The sequence below is a fragment of the Pyxicephalus adspersus genome, chromosome 7 (genome assembly GCF_032062135.1).
Source record: "Pyxicephalus adspersus chromosome 7, UCB_Pads_2.0, whole genome shotgun sequence".
NCBI classification, from domain to species: Eukaryota; Metazoa; Chordata; class Amphibia; order Anura; family Pyxicephalidae; genus Pyxicephalus; species Pyxicephalus adspersus.
The window spans coordinates 11,854,693-11,880,151 of NC_092864.1; the positions used below are offsets into that span (position 1 = coordinate 11,854,693).

The 25,459-nt window shown below is 41.9% G+C and overlaps 1 protein-coding gene and 1 long non-coding RNA gene across 2 annotated transcripts in view; one reads left to right on the forward strand and one right to left on the reverse strand.

Moving 5' to 3' along the window:
* Positions 1-352: 352 nt before the first annotated feature.
* Positions 353-25,023, forward strand: TEKT4 (tektin 4). The gene is made up of 6 exons (XM_072417472.1): positions 353-995; positions 2,433-2,503; positions 5,019-5,162; positions 13,873-14,095; positions 19,359-19,513; positions 24,642-25,023. Exons 1-6 carry the CDS (start codon positions 465-467, stop codon positions 24,856-24,858), a joined length of 1,341 nt encoding a protein of 446 aa, XP_072273573.1. The 5' UTR covers positions 353-464; the 3' UTR covers positions 24,859-25,023.
* LOC140335093 (uncharacterized) overlaps positions 12,717-25,459 on the reverse strand; it is a 29,596-nt gene continuing 16,853 nt past the window's right edge. The window contains exon 3 of the long non-coding RNA XR_011921658.1: positions 12,717-13,162. This is a non-coding gene — a long non-coding RNA (uncharacterized lncRNA). The remainder of the gene's footprint in view (positions 13,163-25,459) is intronic.

Sequence of the window (25,459 nt, forward strand, 5' to 3'; positions counted from 1 at the left end):
CTATACAGCACCTGACTGGCCCCATCTCCCATTAGCCATGATCTGACTGCATTGCATGCACAGAGACAAGTTACTAATCTGGACGACCCTTTATTTTACCATTTCATCACCTTAGACCCCCTATAGCACTTGTTACTCCTCTCCATGTCTTAGTGATGGAACTCCACACATGGCTCACTATGTGAGTGTACAAAAAGGTGCAAACTGAGCTTTCTGGTTGGTTACTGGTGGAAAGACAGAGAGAAACCTCGCATTCTGATTGGCTACTTGTTGAAAGTTAGAAAGAAGCCTCGCCTTCTGATTGGCTACTTATGAAATGACAGATAGAAGACTCACCTTTTGATTGGCAGCCCGTCACCTGGAGGCTGTTCTTGGTCACTTAGCAACAGGACGCCTGTCCTCCTGGTAGTTTACACGTTGCTATAGTAACAGAGGCCCAGCAGCAATCCGTGAAAGGAATCGCCATGTCCGCTCAGGTTCTCGTCTCCCGCCCGCCGGCACCTCAGACTATTCCCCCCGACAGCCTGCCGGTCCGCACGGTGGAGGCGCCCTATAACACGGGGGAGAGCTCCTCGTCTGGCCTTGCCACGGCCGGCTTCCGCACCGCCAAGTACCTGATGGAGGAATGGCAGCAGGCCGGCTACACGTCCTTCTACCAGGCGTTCAGTGACCGGGACAGCTCAGAGAACAATCGCCATGAAACCAAGCAGCTGGCGGGGGAGTGTGAGGCCCGGGCACAGCGCAGCCAGGCGGACTCCACCAAGAAGCTGGGGGAGAGGCTGCTGGACATCCATTACTGGAGATCAGAGCTGGGGAGGGAGATCCGCGACATCACCGGAGAGACCGAACTCCTCCTGCAATGCAAGAACCGCCTGCAGGGGGCGCTAGACGCCACTCACATCCCCTTCACCATCGCCACAGACAACCTGCAGAGCAGAGAGCGCAGAGTGGGCGGGGAGCTGGTGCGGGACGGGGTGGAGCTAGAGCTCATTAAGGTATGGGAGAGGAGCTTGTCAGGGGCGGGGCTTAACAAGAGGCAGAAGGGGCAGTGGGGTTCATTATCAAGGCACAACAGTGGGGGAGGAGCTAAACAAGGGGCAGAAGGGGCAGTGGGGTTCATTATCAAGGCACAACCGTAGGGGAGGAGCTAAACAAGGGGCAGGACTGGGGTGTGGCTTCTCAAAGGGCGGAGCTAGGATGTAGGGTACCAAAGTACAAAGCAGGGGGAGGGGCTTAACAAAAGACTGGGCTGGAGGCGGGGCTTATTGAACCATAATACTGGGAGGAGGAGCTTACCAAGGATCAACATTGGGGGTGGAGCTTATAAAGGTACAATACTAGGGGAGGGGTTTGTCAATTGGCAGGACTGGGGGTGGAGCTTACTAAGGCTCAATACTGGGGGAGGGTCTTCACAAGTAGCCAGCAGGGGGTGGGGCTTATTAAGGCACAACACTGGTGTAAGGGCTTATTTAGTAGCATGACTAAGGGGTGGAGCGTATTGAGGCACAATATTGGGGGAGGGGTGTATCAAGGGGCCAGAATAGGGGGTGGAGCTTATTAAGTCATAATACTGGAGGAGGAGCTTATCTTAAGTCAGAACTGGGGTCAAGTTATCAAGCCATCACTACGGATAGAGCCTATCCGTTGGGGTGGGGCTTATCATGGCTGAGCACTGTGGGAGGAGCTTATCAAGGCAGGAGTGGGGGCCTATTAAGGTACATCACTGTGGGAGGAGCTTATCAATAGGCATGGGTGGGTGTGGCCTATTAAGGTACACTGTGGGAGGAGCTTATCTGCAAGCAGGAATGGGTGGAGGCCATCAATGTACAGCACTGTGGGAGGAGCTTACCCTTGCAGACCATTGGGCACTGGGGATAGAATAAGTTGGGCCATGGTAAGGTTATGAATGCATAGGATGGGGGTGGAGTTTATGAAAGTTCTGGGGCTGGGGGAGAAGCATTAGCCCACCACATGTTACGCTTTTTGTCCCTTTATTCTGACTTTTTGGAAAACCTTTGTACGATCATGTGATGGCAGAGGGTAAGTATGGTAGAAATGTAATCACCGGGGTGAAGGTCCTCAGGGGAGGGCTTAGTGTTGGGGTATCAGGGAGGGTAGGGCTATGATCAGACTGCAGTTACTGCTTCCTTTTCTTCATGCCATATCTTCCCTGCAGACACCCATGGATCACAAATGACCCCCTATACCAATTAGGCACCAGTGCAGGGGTGCGGGCAGCCAGAAGATAAAAGTTTGTCACCCCCCCCCCCCCCAGCCTGCACATTGGGGCCTTGGGGTTACACAGAGGGTTATAGGGACTTGTAGGGACACCTACCCCCTCTGCCTGATCACACTGCAGTTCCTCCTTAGCTCATGACACCACGATTCATATAAATCCCGGCAATCACCTGACTTTCTTTTCTCCCTCCTAGGAAGCAGAGCTGATAAGAAATGTTCAGGAACTTCTGAAGAGAACCCTGGAGCAAACCATCCAGCAGATACGGTACAGCACATAGTGGGGGGCTTCTATCAGATAGGAGGCCATCCAGCAGGGCCCCGGGGGGAGGTGATTGTGTAGATAAAGAAGGGCTGACGGTGGAACAAACCAACCCATGAGGAACAGATAATAATCATGCCAAGCATAAAATAAATGGGGATACAATGACAGAAAACATCCACTGTGACTATTCTTATCAATGAGTCACATGATGTGAATCAAGACTTAGAGGGCGAGTTATTGGGGGGGATGGTAACTTGCAGGTAGAATAACAAACTTTCCTATTTTCTAAGAGAAAGTGTACAGCAGGTAACACGATGTATATATATATCTTATGATAGCTATGCTCCTTTACTGGAGCCGTATTGATGACCAACCACTTGTTTCATCATAGTTTTATCTAGTCTCCCGGTAGAAGATTATGGTCAGGAGAAATCTTCTTGGTCTGGTTTTTAATCTAACCTGAGGCTGGTTGGAGCTGAATTATTGAAGGCTTAAAGGGAAACTCTAATGGCATTTTGAGCACCATGGATTAGCTAAATAGTAAGAACAACAGTAGCAGCCTGCTTGGAGCTCACTGATTCAACCTATCCATTGAATGTGTAAATTTCAGCTTCAGCTATTGAGGTCTATAAACAAAAGAACGTATTATTATAATACAGTGCATAAAAGGAGACAAGGAGACTGGAGCTCCACCTGCTGGCTGAAAGGGAAATAAACACTATTGTATTCTGGGTATACGATATTCCATTTAGCGTGGTCCTGATATTCCTTGTCTATCATGTGTGTGTGTATATATATAGTGTATATAAGTGTTTTTCAACCAGGTTGCTGGGGGTTCCTTGAGCAATGAGAACTTTGTCCCTCTCAGGTCAGTTTAAGTGACCTCCAATAATCTTTTTGGGTATCTGTAAGGGTGAAATTCCTCCCACTGGCCAGCAATGTAAGAGGAATTCTTCCTACTGACCACCACACTAATATACTGTGATCTGTGGATATAGTAATTATAGAAGGGGGTTCACTGAAGCCAGAAAAATATTTCAAGGGCCCCCCCTTCTTAAAAAGCTCCAGAAACACTGCTATAGGTATACTGGAGTATTTTTTTCTTTCTGGAAGTGTTCAATTTATATTAAACGGGTAATCCCCAGGTTAAGGACATCCGATATACAAACAACTCCTAGATACGAACAGGGGGGGGCGGTTTGCATGACTGGCAGAAGGAATCTTTTGCTAAACACAGCTGAGGTTGTGGGTAATTTTAAGGACTGTGCTCTTCTGCAGCCTCTTGTAACCCTTTAATGACCAAGACAAACTCTGCAATTGTTTCTTTTTGCATATCAAAGCACAGCTTGCTCTGGATGTTAAGGAATATGTAGGCTTTATAAAATGTTTTTCCTAATTGCATCTATTAAAATAATGTACCTATTCCGACATACATACAAATTCAACTTAAGAACAAACCTACAGTCCTATGTCGTATGTAACTCGGGGACTACCTGCATTGATAAGCTTATTGCCAGTCCTAATCACCTGCTGCCACCTAGTGGTCATAGAGGTGTTTTACATGAAATATTCTGCACAAGGAAGCTGATTTCTGAATACATGCATCTGTCCTTTGGGATGATCAATAAATGTATGAAATTTCTTTGGAAAACACAAATTATACTTAACATAATTGGACAATCCAATAGATATAGCTCCTTCTTAGGTCTGCTGCCCATGTGTGTATTACAATCCTGATCTCAGTGGTCAGTCCTTTGTGGGTCTGTCCTTTCTTGTCACATATACACATATACAGCATACAAGAAAGCAGAGCCTGGGTTATTCCTCAACAATGATGACTCCATCTGCAGATGAAAGCATTGTCAGGGGGAGTGCTGTGATCAGAAATAACAACATACACTCATGAACATCATGAACAATATATATCTTGCTAGGTCACAATAATGAGAAGTATGCTTTTTGTTGTGATTCAGTCCATGACATTGCAGTATCAGACAGAATATTTTAGTAGGTGGGTTTGGGTTTCTTTTGGCTGACATCACAGCTATGAAGTCCTCACTGTCTGTTACTGGCCTGAGAAACATAAACACAATTCACCCGTATAACACCAGGCTGGGTCGCTCATTCACACATGTGAGGCATCAGTTAGCTGTCAGTGAATGTAGGAAATGGTTTGATGGAGCAGATTCCCATACAGGAGCTCCTCACAAAGCAAAGGGTCAGAGATAACCTGAGAAGAAGAACTGCTTGATTGGCAGCGTCTGCAGAAGATAGAGAGGATAAAGAGTAAAAAGATCTGAAAAAAGATCCAGGCAGATGATTGAATTATTTTCTAGGTGATAGAGGAGGATGGGACAGGGATGGGAGAACAAAGACATTGTGATGACTAAAGAGAAAAAAATATCTGTACCTTTCCAGGGCAAAAATTTGTTATCGGTCAGCAATATGATATCACATTCACCCTGCACTCAGCTGGGATGGGATGGTGATATAACCGTGGCATTATTTGTCTCCTCAGGACCAACAGAGATGCCAAGGAGAAGTTGGAGATGGATTGGTCGGACAAGGTGGAGGCGTATGACACGGATGACAAGTGCGGAAGATACAACAATCAAAGTACTGATATCCAATTCCATCACAATTCCTCAAAGTTTGAAGACAAGTAAGTACAAGCTGTGTGTAATGTATAACAAGGGGGTCCCCATGGGATGCATACATGGTAGTCAGCACATGGGGTGCATACATGGTGGTCATACATGTTGGTCCACCAATAGTAGTCATGGCGAACATAACTTGTGATCCAAAAATGTGGCGGTCATACATACATACATACATAGTAGTCCATACATAGTAATCATATATAAGACGCACACTTGGTGGTCATACACTATAGTCCACACATATTAGTCAACACTGATGTACAAAACTGGTGATCCAAACATGGTTTTCATACATTATGGTTCACATATGGTGGTCATACATGGTGGTCCATACATAGTGACCAACACATGGTGATCATCCCTGGTAATTCAAACCTGGTAGTCATACCTGGTGGTCCACACAGGGTTGTCACACACGGGGTGCACCTATGGTGGTGACCATACATAGTGGTCCATGATATTCTACTTAGAAAAACATAGCAAAAAGTCTGGGTAAATGCTTCATGAATCTCATATGAAAACATTTCTGAACAGACTCAAAGTAGTTTTGCTAACATCAAAATGATTCCCAAATATAACAGCCAGTTCATATCAATTAAAAAAATGTGCATGCATCCTATATAAAAATATACATTTCTGATCAGAATGGGATTGACTGTATCTGTTGCACATTGAATTTCCCTTTAGATGAGTCTTTTAACCTATTTGAAACACAAATAGCAGCATAGCTTTAATGTATTTATATGCAGTACAGTATGCATTTTCCAAAATGACCACTAGATGTCAGCACAACATTACTTCATGTGTATGGTACATAGCATGCATGTTCCACAAGGGCCAGTAGTTATCAGCATGGTCTTACTACCTGTTGTAGGCGCATAACATGCACTTTCTTCACTGGCCACTAGATGTCAGAATAACCTCACTGAATGTGCATATTACACAGTTTGCACTTTCTACACTGGCCACTAGATGTCAGCAGAACCTCACTGTCTGCTCCTACCACCCAATAGCCATTTATTACAGACATTTTGACATTGAAGAACAGATAAAATTCATTGAATTTCCGGATTCCAGAACAGAGGTGCACGAGGTCAAACTAAATGAGCTCTTTAGAGACTTAAATTATATCGGTGTAGAAAGGTACTTTCTTTTATTATTAGCTCCTGATAATATATCAGAATACGTTTTATGGTTAATTTTAAAAACTGCACTAACCTAAAGTAATGTGTCAGATGAAACTCCTACTTGTGATGTAGAAAATCAAAGTTAATCAGCTACAGGTTATTTATATACATCACAAGGATTTTAGCAAAATTGATTGCAGGTTCTCACCTTGTCCTGATAGATACTGAGACAGGTTATTGCAGTATCTTTCACCTTGCTGAGTAGGAGAGTCTGTCTAGGGCTGTCACATTTTCTCATTTTTTTTTACTAGCAAACTACCTTGTGAACTTTCTGAGACAATTCAATCTTAAAAAGAGTTGGCTCCCCAACACCCCCACCACCACGCTCCCACCTACTTCTTTGAATGTCAGAGCTCTGTCCTCTTCTGTAAGCATCTTATCTGTACTGGCCCAGCTCCTCTTCCCGCTCATTTTCTCACATGACCTTTATTGTAGCTGATGGGGGAGAAGTGAAAGGGATTATATTAGAGTATCTGTAGAACTGTGAGCCTGCTGGGGCTGCTGACATCACATCTGATTGCCCAGACTTCCCATCATAAAAAAAAATACTCCACCAGCTGCTCTCTCCGCTCCTCCAATGACCTACTAATAACTTCCTCACTCATAACCTCATCACACGCACGGATACAAGACTTCTCTAGAGCTGCCCAACTCTCTGGAATGGTTTTCCTCGTCCTATTCGGCTTGCTTCTACTTTCTGGTCATTTCAAAGGGAACTCAAAACCAGTTTTTTCAAACTTGCCTACTCATCTTCTTCTGTCTTTTGAAACCATCAATACTTCTTACCACTACATATCCCCCCTCTCATTGTGTGTAAATTCCCCCACCTACTAGATTGTAAGCTCTTCGGGGCAGGGTCCTCCCCTCCTGTGTCACTGTCTGTATTCATCTGTCATTTGCAACCCCTATTTATTATTCAGCACTGCGTAATATGTTGGCATCCTGTTTAATAATATTTCCTGAGAAATCCTGTTTAATAATATTATAATAATAATAATCTCCGGGCCCTACTAACAGAACGGCAGCGGGTGGAGGGACATAGAGTGCTGTGAAAATTTGGGCCCCTTATTTATATTTGCCCACGGCCCTGTTTTGTTTAAAGCTGTCTCTGGTAGCTGTTTAAATTTGACTTGTATGTATCATTAAATCACATGGAGGAGGCTTGGCAAACATGATGGGGGCTGTTAGATCTAAACTAGCAGTCTCATGTCTCCAGTCTATGGTCGTCTCCTGAGTTATGTCCCCAGTATCCCTTAACTCCTGTATCATGTCCGGAGTCTCTGACCATGTCCCTACCATAGTCATATGTCTTTATTACAGTCCAAGGTCAATTTTGGGGGTAACCAATTACCATAACTGAAGGTTTTTGGTATGTGGGAGGAAACCAGAGGAATATCTCGTAACACGGGAAGAGCCTGCAAACTCCATGCAGAAAGAGTCCTGGCCGAGGTTCAAACCTGGGACCTAGCGCTGCAAAGGCAAGAACACTTGCCCTGGATCACTTGACCTACAGTAAGCTGTGTACACGTCTGATGATCATCATCCGAGGCCAATGGACATGCTTGTCAAAAATCCAACATATGTACCACATTCTCCCATGGTGGATTGACCAATAGGCAATGAGCGCTGTTAACTCCTATGGAGAAGAGCTCAGTGGGGTGCTGCTCACCCATACTCCCCTCTTCATAGAACAGAACAGTGTTTGTACATTCATCTGTCACTGGAAACAATAAGGAAAGATCATTTTCAGCAATATCCATTGGACGCCTTAGGCATGTATATAGCCTCCATGGAGCTGCCATCTTTAGTGTAGTCAAGAAAATGGGTACTCTTAGTTCCATAGCAGTCTATGTCAACCTTGTCTTCCATAAGAGACCCTTTAAATAATTTTCCAGTGTCGGGGAACCCCTACTACAACCAATTGATTAATGGGAAAAATGCTATTTGCATTGGTCACTAGTAGTATGAATGCCTCCTATAAAATGCCACCTTAATAAACCACTAAAACAGTCCTTTTATGCTTCTGGCTCTGCTAAGTGGTGGACTCAGAACTATGCAGGCAATCAACCATGGCTCAAGGAGCCACTGGCAACGTTACTAATATTTTAAAACAGTAATTATATAGAGCCAACATAATACGCAGCGCTGTACATTAAATAGGGGTTGCAAATGACAGATATAGACAGTTACACAGGAGGAGGAGAGGACCCTGCCCTGAAGAGCTTACTATCTAAGAGGATGAGGAAGTAGCACACTCTGTAAGAACCCTAGTTGAGAATGACTGCTAGTATTTGGCACACATTATATGGGATGGGGGGACGTAAAGTACCTAGGTCAGCACAGACACTATATAGACACTCCAAGAGATGATGTTATGATGTGCAAGGAGAGAGGGCTGTGCTAGGGAATAGACTCTTCCTAAAGTATTTAGATTTTCTAGCAAGGTCAGAGGCACATTGCAAGAGAGTAAAACAAAGCAAACAAAGAAAAAACGCTGCAAGTAAGTATTTAAAATGTCTAATTTTCCATGTTTATACCTACAATGTTGTAGGTTAATGACAGGGTCTCTTTAAAGCAGAATCCTAGGCACACACATCTAAATACTGCCATACACATAAAGTGACCTTGCATGGCTGCCGGCTCTCAGCTGTCATTGGCAGCTTTGGGAACGGTTCCCAGTCATGTGATCTCCATGTCATACAGAATTAGGTGAATATAAGGAAGCTACTATAAAAAGCTTGCTGAATGTATGAGAAGAGTGGGAGGGAAATTTGTATCCTGGAAAATGGACTATAATGTACAGTATAATTCCCTAGTATTGAAAGAAATATAAATAAAATACTTTTACTTGTTTGCATGTTAGGAATTTAAAACAAACAAAAGCCCGATGTGTCCTATAATATGTATTATAAAATGAGTATGCAAATTGGTCATGGGACATATTAAGAAATTGGTGACTGTGACTTTCACAAAACTTTCATTGGTGGCGCTCTGTTTTAATCCCATGAACCATAAAGGGGCAATGAATGCTTCATAAATGTCAGTTTCACTGCAAATTTTATGCGCTTTGAGCAATTGTCAAGTTCACTGATGCATTGATAACTTTCTAATTTTGTAAAGGGCATCAGTGACTTATGTGACTTCAGTGACCTGTGGCCAATTCATAATCTGCATTCTCTGGGATGCCCCTTGCATGGTCATTGGGTGTAAAGCTGAATCAGTGTTTCTCGCCCAGGGTTCCTCCAGAGGTTCCTAGGGGTTCCCAGAGCAATGAGCAATTTGTTCCTCCCAGGTCAGATACCCCTGACTACAATAATCTTTTGGCTATTTGTAAGGCCAGCAATGTAAGAGGAATTCTTTCTACTGATCACCACACTCATATACTGTGAGCTTTGGATGTAGTAAATATAGAAGGGGTTCCCTGAAGACCTGAAAGTTATTCCAAGGGTTCTTCATGGTAAAAAAAAGTCATGAAAGGTTGCTCTAAAGCAGTGTTCCTCAACCAGAGTTCTTCCCTGAGCAATAAGCAATCAAGTCAGTTTAGGTGACACCAATGGTCTTTTTGGCTATCTGTAAGGATGACATTCTTCCCAATGTCCAACAATGTAAGAGACATTCTTCTCACTGACCACCACACTAATGTACTGTGACCTGTGGATATAATAATTATAGTAGGGGTTCCCTGAAGACCTGAAACTTATTTTAAGGGTTCCCCCATGTAAAAAGGTCCAGAAAGGTTGCTCTATATTGTTGGCATCCATGACAAATTCTCATTCCCTCTACATATTATATCACAGGTCACATTCAGATCTTGAAAGCAGATTGGCAGTAGCTCCCTCATTTTCCCAATGGGACTTTGTTGCAGTTCATCACAAATTTTCTACTCTTAACCAAATGACACATTTATTGTAGACTGACCCTGTAAAGATTTTCTCTTCCCATCATTCAAAGAGAAAAACCCAAAAACCGCTTTACCTTTGAAAAATGAGAACCAACTGTTTTTCAATTTTGTTTTGCATTTCCCATCTGAAAAGCATTACTCTCACAGGTTCTTTGTTTTCTTCCTTCTTCCTAATTATTTTTTGATGGTCTATTTGGAGAAACTTTTTCGTTACACTCGGCTAAATCACAAAAGTAGATAAATGAGATATATATTTTCTTTTGCTGTAACCTCCTGCCTATGTAATCTTTTTTTCAATCAAGACCAATGTAATTAAAAGAAGGTACGCAGCGCTTAGCATAAGCAAACTTCAGAAGAAAATGCAACAGGGCATGTTTTCATTATTACTTTTTAAATGAAGTTTATGTTTGTGAGTGGAATTGCTCAGCAAGTGAATGCCAAAGTTTGTTGGTGCCACAAAAGTAAATAAAATAAACAAATGAGGGGTCATTAAGATGTTTAACCATACAACCTGCAGTCATTTTTTGTCTAAGGCACATTCTGGTGTTAAAAATATGCAAATAGTAATGAAGATGTATAATGATTACATTGGTAGTCAGTAGAAAGAGTCCCTCTTAGATGGGTGGGCAGTGAAGAAAGGCTATCTTGCATTTGTCGTCTGTGGTGAAGTGCCACCTTATATAAGTAGTGAAATGCTTACTTTGGTGTTCAGTGGGAAAATGCCTTATGGTATTGGTGGTGTCAAGAAGAAAAAATCCTGCTTTGCCTTGGTGGTCAATGGAGAATGGCTATCTTACATTGTTGGGCGTTGAGGAAATCCCCCTTTGCATTTGTGGTCTATGGCAAAGTGCTACCTTACATTGGTGGTCAGTGGAGAAATGCCCCCCTTTATCTTGTTGTTCAGTGCTAAAATGCTACCTTACATTGGTGGTCAGTAAATAATGGCCCTCATACATTGGTGGTCTTTGGTGAGGCCCATCCTTTCATTGGTGGTTAGTGGGAAGAGGCCCCTTTACATATGTTGATCAGCGAAGAAACGCTTCCTTACATTGGTGGTCATTGAAGAAAGGCCCTTATACTTTGATGATCTATGGTGAAAAACCTCTTTGCACTAGTGGTCCGTAATGAAATACCTCTTTACTTTGGTGGTCAGAAAAGAAATGCTGCATTACGTTGATGGTCAGTGCAGAAATAGCCCCATGCATTAGTGTTTATTGGGAAATATTGGTGGTCAGTAAAGAAACCCCCCTTGCTTGAATGATTAGTGAAGGATGACCCTTAAATATTTGTGGTCTTGGGTAAAGACCCAACATTACATTGGTGCTTAGTGAAAAAAAAGGCCCTTTTATATATTGTAATCAGTGGAAAAATACCCCCTTACATTAGTGGCCAGTGGAGAAATGCCCTCTTAAATTGGTGGTCATTGTAGAAAGCCCACCATACATTGGTGAACTGTGGTGAACAACCTCTTAGTGGTCAGTGAAGAAATGCTCCCTTATATTGGCTGTCTGTCGAGAAATGCCTCTTAAATTCATGGTCAGTGAACAAATCCCCCTTATATTTGTGGTCAGTGGGAAAATTCTTCTGTACATTGTCGGTCAGTGAAGAAATCTCCCCTTTTTTGGTTGGTCAGTGGAGAAAATCTCTCATACATTGGTGTTCTTTGGTGTAGGCCCATCCTTACATAAGTGGTCAGTTGGGAAATACCCCATAAATTGGTGGTAAATGAAGAAATGCCCCTTAACATTGGTAGTCAATTAAAAAAATCCCCTCTTGATTTGGTGGTCAGTGTAGAATGGCCCATCCTAACATTGGTAGTTAGTGAAGAATAGCTACTTATATATGATGGTCAGTGGAAAAATACCCCCTGACATTGGGGTCCATTGAAGAAAGGCCCTCATACATTGATGATCTGTGATCAAAAGCCCACTTACATTGATGGTCAGTGAAGAAAGCCCACCTCACATTGGACAAAGGCTCCTGGAAGAATGGCCCCATACATTTCTAACAGTGGAAAAATGCTCATCTTATATTTATAGTCATTAAAGTAAGGCCTTCTTACATTGGTGGTCATTCAAGAAATGATCTCAAAGATCGGTGATCTTTGGTGAAGGACCTCCTTACGTTGGGGGTCAAAGAAGGAGAGCCCCGTACATTTGTGGTCAGTGGAGAAATGTCCATCATATATTAATGGTCATTTAGGTAATGCCCTGTTACATTGGTGGTCATTGGTATCAGTATTCCTTCATCTTGGTGATCGATAGAGAAATGCCCCCTGACAAAGGTGGTCACTAAAACACCCAATGTTACATATAATCAATAAAATTAATAATCCCAGCCAAGCAAAACATGTTGTCACTTCCAAAGGCAGTAAAAAGACGATTGTTGGTATAAACACCTTTTATTACAGTTTTGCTAACCCTTACTGTTATTTAGTAAGTGGATTCCCAGGAATAACGCAGCTTTGACTTGACAGCTTTGGGCAGACATGTCTGTTACCACGACAACTAAACTATAATGCACCGCCAAACTATTCAAACAAACGTTTTCTTCAGATTTCAGCACTTATCCTGCACTCACCAGCCAATCAGAGCCTAAATATCTGTTAATCAGACTTGTGCTTCTAGCTTGAAAAGTCACAGGTCTTAGTATGAAAAAATTTTAAGAACCTTGAGTCTGATTTATTGAAAAGTTGTAGGAACAGAATGCTCTACATAATCCGGGTTGTCTCATAGCAACTAGAGAATTGCAAAAATTGAATATGGTTAATGTGGAGATAGCCTGATCAAGCTTATAGATGCTCCGGTTGTACCCATTTGGCCGGTAAAGTACCAATTTTTCTGTCTCTGTTCCGGAGAGTCTTCGACTGATGGCCAGCATTATTTAGGTCAATTCCCCGAGTCTCACCTCCAGCCTGTGATTGGACAAAAAAGGAGAAGAAACATGACAAGCTTTCCACCCATTCCTTTTGCTACTTCTTCTTGTCCTATTCGAGCCTTTTTATTATTATTATTAAACAGGATTTATATAGCGCCAACATATTATGCAGCACTGTACATTAAATAGAGCCTTGCTGTAATGAGTTTGCACAAGACCAATACCAAACCACATTCAGATTCACGTCTTAAACAATACATAGTTGTATTTATTTGTGTATTTTACATTTGCTTAGAGTTCAGATTAAAGTCAATTAGTGAAATTACATGACCCCTTTCCCTTTTTTTCCAAGTGTTAGGGACATTGTCCTGCCTACCACAGGCAGGACATTGCCATGTGGTAGGCAGGGCACCTGTCTGTTGATATGAGTAGCACATTTAGGGAAGTGATGGTTTGCAAAAGCTCTCTGGGTTTCTTAGTTTTTATACATCTACGTTCACTTAACAATATAAAGTGTTTTAACACAGAAACCTATCTTCACTTATCTGTCTTTGTTCTGAGTGCAGTCAACTAAAGTTGTGATCTTATTGGCTGATATTGTTTCATGCACATCATTGGGTTATCACTGTGATGTTCTTGTATTTCATATCTGGCCAAGGTTGAACATTCCTTCATGTTCCTAAAGTCATGAGCTTAAGCTTTTTTAATCATTCTGTTAAGACATTGTGCAATTTATTCTTTTTAAAGCACTTCCACTCCTGAATCCTGGGCCCAGTACAGCCACGACAACATATACCGTGCAGAAAGAGAGAGAATGGCTTCCATCAATCTTCGATCTCTTATTGACAACATTCTTCAAGACACCTCCGAAGACCTGCGATCTCAGTGCGACAGCGTCAACAGCGCCTTTGCCAAGCGATGCGAGGAAGTGGAAGATTGCAAGAGAAAAATGGAGAATCATTTGAAGAAAGTAAGTGCAATTCATAATAAAATAAAGAAATGGTGTACAGCAAACACCATGAAATTATTTCCCACCCATTCTGAGTACAGTGGTCACTATGAAAAAATTCCAGATATATCAACAGAATCATTTGACAAAATGTTCCACCTTTAGGATATAAAAGCCACCATTGAGCTCCCGTTCAGTGATCTAGGGTCAAATGATTGGTGGAACCAACAGAGGTGGTGCAAAAAGATGGTCAAGTAAATGTGCCAAAGATGATAGGTCAGTGAAAGGTCAGTGAGTGCCCAGTAGTAAGGCATGGGAGTGGGTAGGACCATGCAAAACTACAAGAACTTTATTCATTATTTATTTGGAAGACTGTTGTTGTTGGAGCAACCGTATTAAACACACTCATAACTAAAATGAACTTTGGTGGACAGATCTATCAATTTATATCCTCAGGCAAACACAAGCTCGGGAAAAAAGCTCACACTTGACAGAGACAAAATAGTTTTTTTAATTAACACCATCAGTTTACAGTTAAAAGGAAACCCAGCGTAGAATTAATAGGTCTGTCACAAGCTTCTGATAAACCACTGATTGCCTCACTCCAGAATCTCTTTCTCAAGACCTCTATATAAACATTATTCACCAGAGAAATCAATACCAAATGTAAAGTAAGAATGATTATGAAGTGAGAATCCAGGCAGCAAATAACTAGAGAGACCAATGATGTCCGTATAGTCTAAATTGTTCCACAGAGGCTGGATCCAGCTCAACAGATCTTGCTATGGATTTTTACGAAACTGTTTTACACCATTATACTTGTCTTCTGTAATAGCACTTTAGGGTCTTATCCATAAGTCTATATAGACATACGCTCCATATAGACAACAGCAGAGAAGAATACAAATGCAAGGTGGCATCTTTATGCAATATACAGTTAGTATCTTTTATCTGTAGTTGGTAAGATGCCATCAGTCTTGATATACCGTCTGTGTTCCAGGTTTATTATGCTACTCAAACAGCTAAATTCCAAGCAGCTATTAAAGACACAAAATATTGCAGCCATGTAGCCATTAATGCATCTTTATGTGTTTTATAAACTTAGGCAGTGTAAAGCTATGGACAATGTTAGTTTTCTCCCAAGAGGAATAATTTTGAGAGTCTTGGGTGAAAATCTGGCATGTGTACAACAGTACCTGGATATTTTTTTTTATTCATTCTGGCAGATCTGTGAACAACTAACCAGGGATGACTGCTATCATTTTCTATTGGGAAGGACACAGTGGGGTGCCCATCGGTTGTCCTTTCACCTCAGTACAGTACTCGTTTTATTGTCACTCGAAATTATCAGTAAAGATTGACTCCAGTGACATAAATCATGTATACATTATCTAAGTACCCTAAAGTGACCTGGTATTGGCCTCTTGTGAATCCTGCACAGCAGAGCATTTGATCAGAAGAAAAGCAGCACAAGCACCCAATCAGTTGTATTGCACTGTTTGTAGCATTCCTATTGGAAGAAAGAGCAGAGTGACTTGAGATGAACTTTCACTATCTGTGGGGTCAAGACTTCAGGTGAAATCAGGTAACCTGTCCTTACAAATGGGGCTACTACTAGTTCAAAGCCCACCACCTCCAGGCTCCTTGTCCAAAGGGAGCTTGGCTCTTTCTAATATGGGCACTTCCCCTGGATAGGGGAACAACAGTAAGTTATGTTTAGATTAGGAGCAAGGCTTAGGCCATAAATTGAAAAGCTGACCCTTGGTAATTAAGTTAATTAATCAAAGAACAGTAAAGTACAAAGATGAATTGCATTAGGCTAATGCAATTAGCGGTGGTAAGAGTAGTAATCTTGTCTTGCTTGCTGAGGTTCTTCAAACATCCTCAGTCAGCCACAGGTGACTGCAGCTTGGATGATAATAAAGGTACAACTTGTAGATGCAAATAGTTTAATGATCTAAACTTAACCTGGAATCTTATGATCTATGTACAGCAGGACTGGAGTGTTTATAGGAAGTAGAAGTATCAGATGCCAATCAGTTTATGTGCTGAAAAAAGCATGCTAATAGGAGGAGAAAACAGAGTGACAGAGACACTTTGGTTCAATTGGCGAAACTTTCATTAATTTGCTTCCGATGTAGACACAAGTGGACAGCCCTCCAAAAGAAGGAAAAACCACTCATAGACCTTTTTCATTCATTGGAACAAGTGTACTCTGATTCTTGTTCAAATGACAACCCAACACCTTGGAGTGTCCTTCAATTTTAGCCATGGTGTACTTGGTTTTGAGACATATCGAGCGAGACCATGGAACCATAGAGTTAAGGAGGGTAGTATCCGCAGTGGAGAATACAGATAGTAATGAATAGCAGACCGTCATTCTAACCCCTCACACACCATCCAAGTCCAAAGAAAAAAGTTAGAGACACTTGACCTATCCCAAATGATACTTCATAAATACCTAACAAGCCTCGTACTCTGTAGCCCCTGTGAGTAGTACCAGCTGTATATTCAGTAGTGGAATGTTGTCGAAAAGCAAAAAAATTATCATACTGTTTAGTTTTGGTATCTTTCTCCAGCTATTATTAGCACAATTAATTTAGTCCCGTATTTTCTTTGACCCTTCTGCCCTGATATAATTCCTTCCGTCAGTTTCCATAACAACCTTCCAGGGTACCAGTTCTTGTCACATCATTAGAAAAGGGACTTGGATGCTATCAGTCCCACTTGTTGTCTGAGCTGCGCTGATATGACTCTTATTGGGAGGACACTTGTTTGTCAGTTGGATCTTGTATCATCCTAATAAAGCGAAGGTTTGTGAAGGTTTGAAACATTAAATTATACTTTCGGTGTTCTGTATTATTTGTCGCTGCTTATTTAGGGTAAAGGAAGAAGCACAGTTTAATGCCTTTCTCCTTTGTAATTCACACCAACCTTTCCTTTGAGCCCCCTATCACTGTATTCAGCCCTACCAGCCATACCCTGAAAACCCCAATACCCTGAATTATAAACCTATGAAAATACAAGCCGGTGTGTTCCTTGGTTCCACCTCCTCCCTCTTTACGGGGCATTACGGAATCCCTCATACTCTATGACACATAGACAAGTAGCTGTGCAAAGTAGGCCAATAGCTGAATTTAGTTGGTGGCCAAAGTTTTATAATGGACAGACACATTGAAAAATTAAGTCCGATGGTTGCATCACCGAAAATAACCTGAAAACTGGAGTAGTGAGATTTCCCTTTGGAGTTTCCCTCTTTGTACCACCCACAAAGACAAAAAAAGTGTAATTCTCTTCCAGCTAGGCTTTCGAGTTGCTTTGAGAATTCTTTGGGTTAGCGGGACTAAGTCAAGCCTATGAAAGTCTGGAGAAACTAACAATTGATATCCAGCACCCAGGCTAAACCATTTTAGATTAGGCTTGCCTTTATAGTAGATCTTTTGCCAAAAGACAAAACTTTTTGCCTTTGGGCAGAGTGGGGGAGGTTTGTAATCTATGTGGGATTTATCTTAGTTTTTGTCTATTGAACAATAACACAGGGACGGAACATGAGGAAATATCCAAAGCTTTAATATGTCACCAGAACAGGACTAGAGAGGATGCCTCTATAATCCACTAAAGCAGAGCTGTCTGGGTTATTTAAAAGTGTATAATAGTTTTTAAGACAACACCAGTTTAACGAAGAGAAAACCCATTGGGGGTCAATAAATGACACATAGACATCTAGGCTCCTAACTGTGAGCTCATAAAAACAGAAGTACAGAGTCAAAATACTACCTACAGATATTTACTGGCAAGTAGACCAGGTTGTGGCCCTCGGACACACCTGTGCAGTTGGCAAAACCCAGGCATTAAAGCAGAATGCAGTACAAGTCAACAGTAAAAGGCCAAAATCCAATGACAAGCCCCAGTTTTGGGCAATTAATGAAAAATTGTAGTCGGAAACAAGCAGAAGTCAGTAGTATGACAATGTTTCCTAATGGGGATGTATAGGAGCATACCATGTGGTTGTTGATGCTACAACATGTAATGACTGATAGAAAGGTTTGAAAGCCACCAAAGAACTCCTTTTTCAGTTAGTGACCAAGTCCTATTGGTTATTTAATCTAATGGGGATACCTGTTCCAGTAGCTACTGTCTAGGAAGGGATATCCTGTTTAATAATAATAATAATAATAATAATAATAATAATAATGTCCTCTGTCACACTTACCTCTTCCTCGCTAAAGTCCAGGTGCCTCTCTCCTGCGCCTGCGAGCCGTTCTGACCCTGGGTGTGCCTGCTCTCCCAAGTTTTATCAGTTTCACCCATCCCACAGGCCAATCAGGAAATAGCCTCTTAATCATCCCTGGCTATTTATCTAGCTCAGACACAGCACTCAGTGTTCATGCAATGTGTCTCCACTAGTGCCAACCCCCTAGCTCTGCTGAGCATTTCCTCTACACCTGCTGTTTAATCCAGTGCTCTCCCTGTCCAGCTCCTGTGTTTACCCCTCAATGCCCTGTCTGGTGTTTCCCTGTCTGTTCCCTTGTGCTGTTCCAGTGTTCCTCTGTGTTTGCAGTGATCCCTGTGTCTCCTGCCTCATCTGTGTTTCCTGTCTCTGCCTATGTTCCCCTGCGTCTGCAGTGGCCCCGTGTCCCCGTTGTCTCTTTCCTGGATTTCTGGATCTTGAATCCTAGCTTGTTCCTGACCTTTCTTGCTTGCTGCCTGCCTCAACCCCAGCCTTCCTTGACAATTTTTCTGCCTAGTGATTTGGAACTATGAATGAACCTGTGCACCCTGGTGTGCCCAAGGACCGCAACCTGGCAGTACCCCACAAATCCTCACCACTAGAGGCTAAACCTGTGACTGCAGCTGAATAGCTGGCCATTGGGACGATGGATCAGAACCATCGGAAACCATTGTATAAATAAATGCTGCTGGACCAGATTACCGGCTGATCCATTCATTGTTTTTTTTCTGATATTCAATCATTTTAACCCTCTTCCAAATAAACAGCATGCATTTCAATCAGGATCACTCATTTAAATAACACACATGTATCTCTGATTTTTCTCCCTCTGTTGTGCAGCCAGCTGACGCGTTCCTGTGTAAATAGGGATTGATTTATGCTGCACAGCTTTGGGGCTATACATACTAATATCCTTGCAAATATTTGAGCACCTACAAGAGCTACTGAGGACAGTTATTGCTTAGATAAAATAGGATGGGCCCTCATGGAAAAAAGAAGAGCTGAGATTTATTCCATCTAAGCCGTTTTTATTTTTATTCTGTCTTTACACAGACCCTGAAGGAGATTGGAGATCAAGAGAATAATATAGCAGCTCTCAAACAAGCTATTAAGGATAAAGAGGCACCTATAAAAGTGGCTCAGACGCGTCTGTATCAGCGCTCCTACAGGCCTAACGTGGAGCTGTGCCGGGACCCTGTACAGTTTCGGTGAGTCGATTATTCTGTGGCTCTGTTACTGGGGAAGGTGGCTGCAAAATTAGGGTCTTTGGGAAGTCTGGGAGTTTGGACTTAGCATTGCATTGCTGGGGGAAGATGTCTCAAAAAAATAGGGCACAAAATGTTTTTATTTCTCTTGTGTAACATTGACATCGTATGCAGGGCTTTTTTGAACAACTTTGGACCTCCAGTTTCAGCACTAGTAGCTGACAATCATACCTATTATGAATACTAATGGAAGTTGATGAAAGTATTTGTAGATCTTCAAAATCTTGGGGGCAGCACGGTGGCTCAGTGGTTAGCACTCTGGCCTTTGCAGCTTTAGGTTAGGTTTGAATCTTGGCCAGGGCATTATCTACATGTTCCCCCCTGCTGTCAACTCAATGAAGGAAATGCGTTGCCCTCAATAATGTATAAGTGTTTCCACACTCAAGTGACCATTGAATAAGTCCTAACTATGATAACTGATTTTTACCTAGTATTTATATGGCGCCAACATATTGCACAGCACTTCACAAGTCATGCCGCAAACTGCCCCTCACAATCTATCACAATCTAATGTCACTGCCATATTCATATGCCATTACCACAGTCTATGGTCAATTTCTGGGGTGAAGCCAAATAAACTTACTGCATGTTTCTGGAACATGGAAGGAAACCCATGCAACCACAGGGAGAACATGCAAACTCCATGCAGATAATGTCCTGGCAGGGATTTGAATGTGAGACATAGCGCTGCAAAGGCCAGAGTGCTAACGTCTGAGCCACTGTGCCACCCCATGTAAGTTTTAATATTTCCGTATGGTTCTGGGTTTGGGGGGAAGAAGGTGGGTTGAAGCTCCCTTGTGGATACCCAGATTTATATCCATACAGATAGTAGGACCCATGGAAATTGGACCCAGGACACTTTTGCTGTGTGGCACAGGAGCCAACAACACAATCACCATGTTGTAGGTGTACATTGCCTCTGTATGCATCTCTATATGGGACCCATTTATCAGGAAGTGGAGAACAGAAAAGTGTCCTCTTTTTTTTTCTTCCTAAATTGTTAGAAAATGATTTCCATTATTAAATAATAAGTCATTTTTCTGAAGGTGGGAACAGATTTTTTTCCCTGGTGGATACCTCAAAGGTTGTGGTTCACCTATGACAAACTAAAAGGTGATGATCAGGATGATCAGCACTCAATATATCTATTTGTGATAGATCTGATAATGAAAATGGCTTTCCTGCTGACAAGTAGCAATTCTTTCTGCTGATGGCCATTTTCATATAAGTGCCAGGTACAATTATTTACAGAAAATGCTTAAGGTTTAGGGTTATCTACTCCTTAACTACATACAGCTGCCTGTCACTTCATAGAGTGACGGCTTCGCCTGTATCCCAGATCACAAATGTTAACTTTCTGTAAATTATCATGTCGGAAGATTTTGATCCCGGGGTAATGCGCTATCATTTCATTGTTCTTTGCTGAAGTGTTTAAAGATTGATGATGTGGCTCTTAATAATATGTCTCGGTCAATTCATATCAGAGCTGGCTTCTGAGGCTCGGAGGAACAATGAGTCATGGTACAGCCACACTGTACAGTCCACTGAGATCAGTACTTTGATCACACTTAAAACATGCAGGACAGAGATGAAGGCTAACCAGACAGATAAGTGAACACATTAGATTGGGGGAAGGCTTTACCGATATGACAGCGAAATGCAAAATAGTCCAAGGCCCGCCACTGACATTATTGTACAGCCTCTAGGCTTGAAACGAGTTCAGAGGCTGAAACCTAAAGGGAATATACAGTGGTTTTGCATATATTTGTATTATGTATTATTTATTCAGGAAACAAAATGGTGGTTTTATCTACCGGTCCCTGCGTCCCCACTCTCTCCATTAGTGATGTATGGGCTGACAAATTAAACTACAGCATGCAGCAGGTGACCAGGCACCCATGTGCATTGCATAGGAAGAGGCCTTAGCATTGCAAAGTCCAGGAACTGGAAGTAGGAGCGTTGAATAAAAAAAGGTCTTTAACTGGTGATGATTTTTCAGTTTTTAAAGTGAAAGATTTGATTTAAACCCCAGCTGGAACTGTTTATATCAACCAAATACATTCCAGAAGCGTCAAAACTAAAGGACCCTATCTATAAAACAGGGAATCAGACATTACCTTATGGGAGTCTTCCAGGTCTATGTATTTCAATGGCAGTGATTGAATCCCACCATGGCTAATCTGAGGGAATGTCAGATTTCCGGTTTTATAAATAGAGCCCAAAGTCTTACAATTCATTTTCTTTATAAAGCAGCCACAGCTTAATCCAGTCCCCTGCTATCATGCTGCAAACAAGGACTGTTGCCCTCTGTGTGAAAGCATTGGTCTCTCTATAGAAGTCCAAAATGCCCTGTGTTGGGTCAGAACTATAGCTCTGCAATCAGCTGGGAGCATTGCTGATTCAAGAACTACATCTGTCAGCTGAGAGTATGTTGGACTTCTTTCGAGATACCTCTGCTTATACACAGGGGGTAATGTTTTCTTTTTTACTTAGATTCTGGAAGCTGGAAGCTTCCAACAGTAAGACTTAGTAGGAACTTGCTGTGCCGTAATTGGACCTTATTTTGCATACTGAGTAGCTTGGAGTCGGCACCTGAGATATCAGCACAAGGGCAAGCAATTGAGAAACCTATTCCAGATTTTTTGTAGTCACCGGAGGTCACTAGAAGATTTACAAATTGTTTCCACCCCGTCTAGTTTCTGCAAATTGCATTTCTGTCATTGTTGATATTGTGCATCAGTCTGTTCCAGAGTGTGTCAGTTATCTGGCAATGTCAAGTATAAGAAATAAGATAACTGCTGCATTGTAAGTAGCAAACCGTTGACCTAATCACATTCATCTGTGAAGGATAGGAGGGCTGAGCCTTTTTTTTCTTCCCTGACATCCTTTCCAGAATGGTTTTCATTGTGTACTATCCAACAATAAACCTGCAGTGTATTTTGTCATGAATTTGTGGAGGAGATACGCTTGCAGTTTGTTTTCTTTCTTTTAGGGGTCAAATAAATTCCCTAACCAGTGGTTGGAGAGCAGCGCTCCCGTCCATAGCTATTGTACAGGTCACACAAAGCAATTGGAACAGCTATTGTAACAGTTTAAAGCAAAGCTCATGATACTTCTAACAAGACTGAAATGTTACCAGGCACAAGCAAGGCTGTTTTGTTACTTTTCAGATTACCAAGGGATGGGACATGTTCTTTATATCAGCAAGGCTGTTTTGTTACTTTTCAGATTACCAAGGGATGGGACATGTTCTTTATATCATAAAGGGAATGAGGGACATGTTCTTTATATCATAAGACAAACAAAAAAAAAAGAATTGGTAATAAAAAAGAAAAGTAATAAATCTCACGACAATGTTTCCAGAAGACATCATCCGTTACACACAACGTTATAAATCTTAGTATTATATTTTCTTTGGGTTTTTTAGTGATATTGCTCTTCATTTTCTTCTCTTCTGTACCTCCAAAATTGCTGGCTGTTACAGTCTTTCTTAACCTTCTATTTGCGGAGAGATTTGCGTACCCATTACCCATCACCCATCACTAGGTCAAACCTGCACCCCCTCTACCAAGAAATTTAGTAATATAGGAATTTCTCAGGTATGATCTTCTTTGTGCTTTTTTGTCACCATTCTCTGTTCCTTCTCATTGTTGTTCTTTTACTGTATCCTCTACCTTTTATAACCCTTATTACTCTGTTTTCTACCACCCCATTACTGTCCACCTCTTGTATGAAGGTGCCAGATCTTTCAGCATGTATACATGAGGAATCAACAGGAAAAGGGCATTATTAGGTCACCTTGGAGCTCCTCTATGGCATCTAGACAAGTCTACTTGTAATTTGCAAAGCACAAATGTGATATTGTTGGATAATGTGCAGCTCTACCACTACTCTATGAACTGTTGTTTCTACCCCCTGGAGGGAGTTATGGCATTTCATTACCACACTTCTGTGCTCTGACGCTGCACCTGCCCATTGTTCTACTGCCTCCTCTTTTACCCCTTACATACACAGCATGCTGCTTCCTCTTACCCCGTAGCCTTGATTGGCTTCCACTGATTACTTCCTCCTCCTTGCTGTTTGTAATTTGCTCCATTGCTTACCATCTTTCTCCCTTTCTGTGCATGATCCAGGTCCATATTCTGTACCTTCTCATCCTTGTGCTCTTCCACAATCTTCCTTCTTATAAGTCACCCTCTGGTCCATTCTTCATCTCATATGGGTCACTGCTCTTCTCTGATCTTACAGTCATTTCTTATCTTCTTTCCCCCATCCACTACTAAACTTGGCATTATAAAAATGCCTTTTTTTAACTTTCCTGAACCTGTAACCATGTAACATTGCAATCCTGAATCTATTCTCTATTGTTTACAAGAGGTAGGAGTTCTTCTCCAGGTGTCCACCTTAATAGTTGCATGATGTGGACACTTTCTTTTAGCTCTTGAGTGGGGGGTCCCTCTCTAAAAGAGGATGCAACAGTAAGAAAAAGGGGACCATCCGGAGCAGGCACATCTGTGCTGGATTAGCTAACCTGGAGAAAATATCAAGGTAAGTATACCTTGCTTAACAAGATAGAAAAAACACATGGGTTGGATGGGGGTTAGAAGGTTAAAATGTACCCGAGGATAAGGCCTAGGCTTTTTGTAGTTTTCTGATCTTTAGAACACTGTCATTCACATTCCTCACCCCTTCCCCCCCCAAGATATCTTTAAATGTTCTGTTGCCCAATTTCTGTTCACCTTTTTCACCAATCTTGATCACACATCCACCAAGATTACCTTTTCTGTCCCCTGGCTACCTAAATTTTATCTGTGCAACTCCAGCATTGCACCCTCCTTTACTACAATTTCATGTTCACCAAATCTACTACCATCATCTCTTTTGAAAGGAACTTTATGCACCAAATTAGGACAAAACATTGTTTTATAAAACCTATAAGCATTTTAATGCATCCACAAGCCTTTGAATCTGAATGTATTATATGAGAAACAGAAGACTAAAGTTGGTTTGGGTAAACCCGTTGCTTATATTCCAAACTATGTATATTATAATCATTTCTCTGTGTACCTAGGCTGGTGAGTGAAGTGGGAGAGCTGACGGAGTCTGTGGAATTCCTCAAGCAGAAGCTGGAAGAGGCAGAGCAGTGTCTTCGTAACTTGGAGGATACCAGAATGTCTCTGGAGAACGATATAGCTAACAAAGCCAACACACTCTTTATTGACCGGGAGAAGTGCATGACCCACCGCACACGTTACCCCACTGTAGTTAAACTCTCCGGCTATCAGTAGCGCTGAGAAAGTCTGAACGGTATATTTCATATTTATTCCTGGTGTTTGAGATGCTGTGAGTAAAGTCTTTGGAAATTTACTGTTTGTTATTCAGCCATAAATAAAACTTAACAATAAATGCACCAGGATAAAGGAAGAATAATACAATAAAGCAGTTATTCCCTATTCCTTTTCTTTTTTTTTTCCTTTTTATAATTGACAGCTACTGCAGATATTTTGCAGATTACACTCTGACTGTCAAAATCCAGCTCTACCATGGGATAGCCGGGTCTCATTGCTGCCATATGAATACATGTATCTGTTTGTGCCATCATACAATTACATTGAACCCCTCCCTAAGATGTCCAAAAGAGATCCTCCACTTTGGCTTAGTGCTCTCTTTATTCTATTCTAGCCATTGTAATTTCATGTCTTGTATGAAGCCAGGAGGTAAACAGAAGCTAGGGCGTCCAGCGGCCAGTACCAGGGATTTTGCTAGTCAAGGACAGGGTGCAAACATGAGCCATAGTCTACCGTTCCTCAATTCCCTGTTATGAGTGTCCCATCTCCTAGCTTTTTGGGGAAGACAATGCTCTGTCCTTGTTCTGTCCTTCTCTCCCAG

Excerpts from the sequence above, each read along its gene's own strand:
- TEKT4 (XM_072417472.1), top strand. The coding sequence starts at position 465 with ATGTCCGCTCAGGTTCTCGTCTCCCGCCCGCCGGCACCTCAGACTATT. Across the intron at positions 996-2,432 it reads TGGAGCTAGAGCTCATTAAG|GAAGCAGAGCTGATAAGAAA; the intron begins GTATGGGAGAGG and ends TCTCCCTCCTAG. Across the intron at positions 19,514-24,641 it reads CGGGACCCTGTACAGTTTCG|GCTGGTGAGTGAAGTGGGAG; the intron begins GTGAGTCGATTA and ends CTGTGTACCTAG.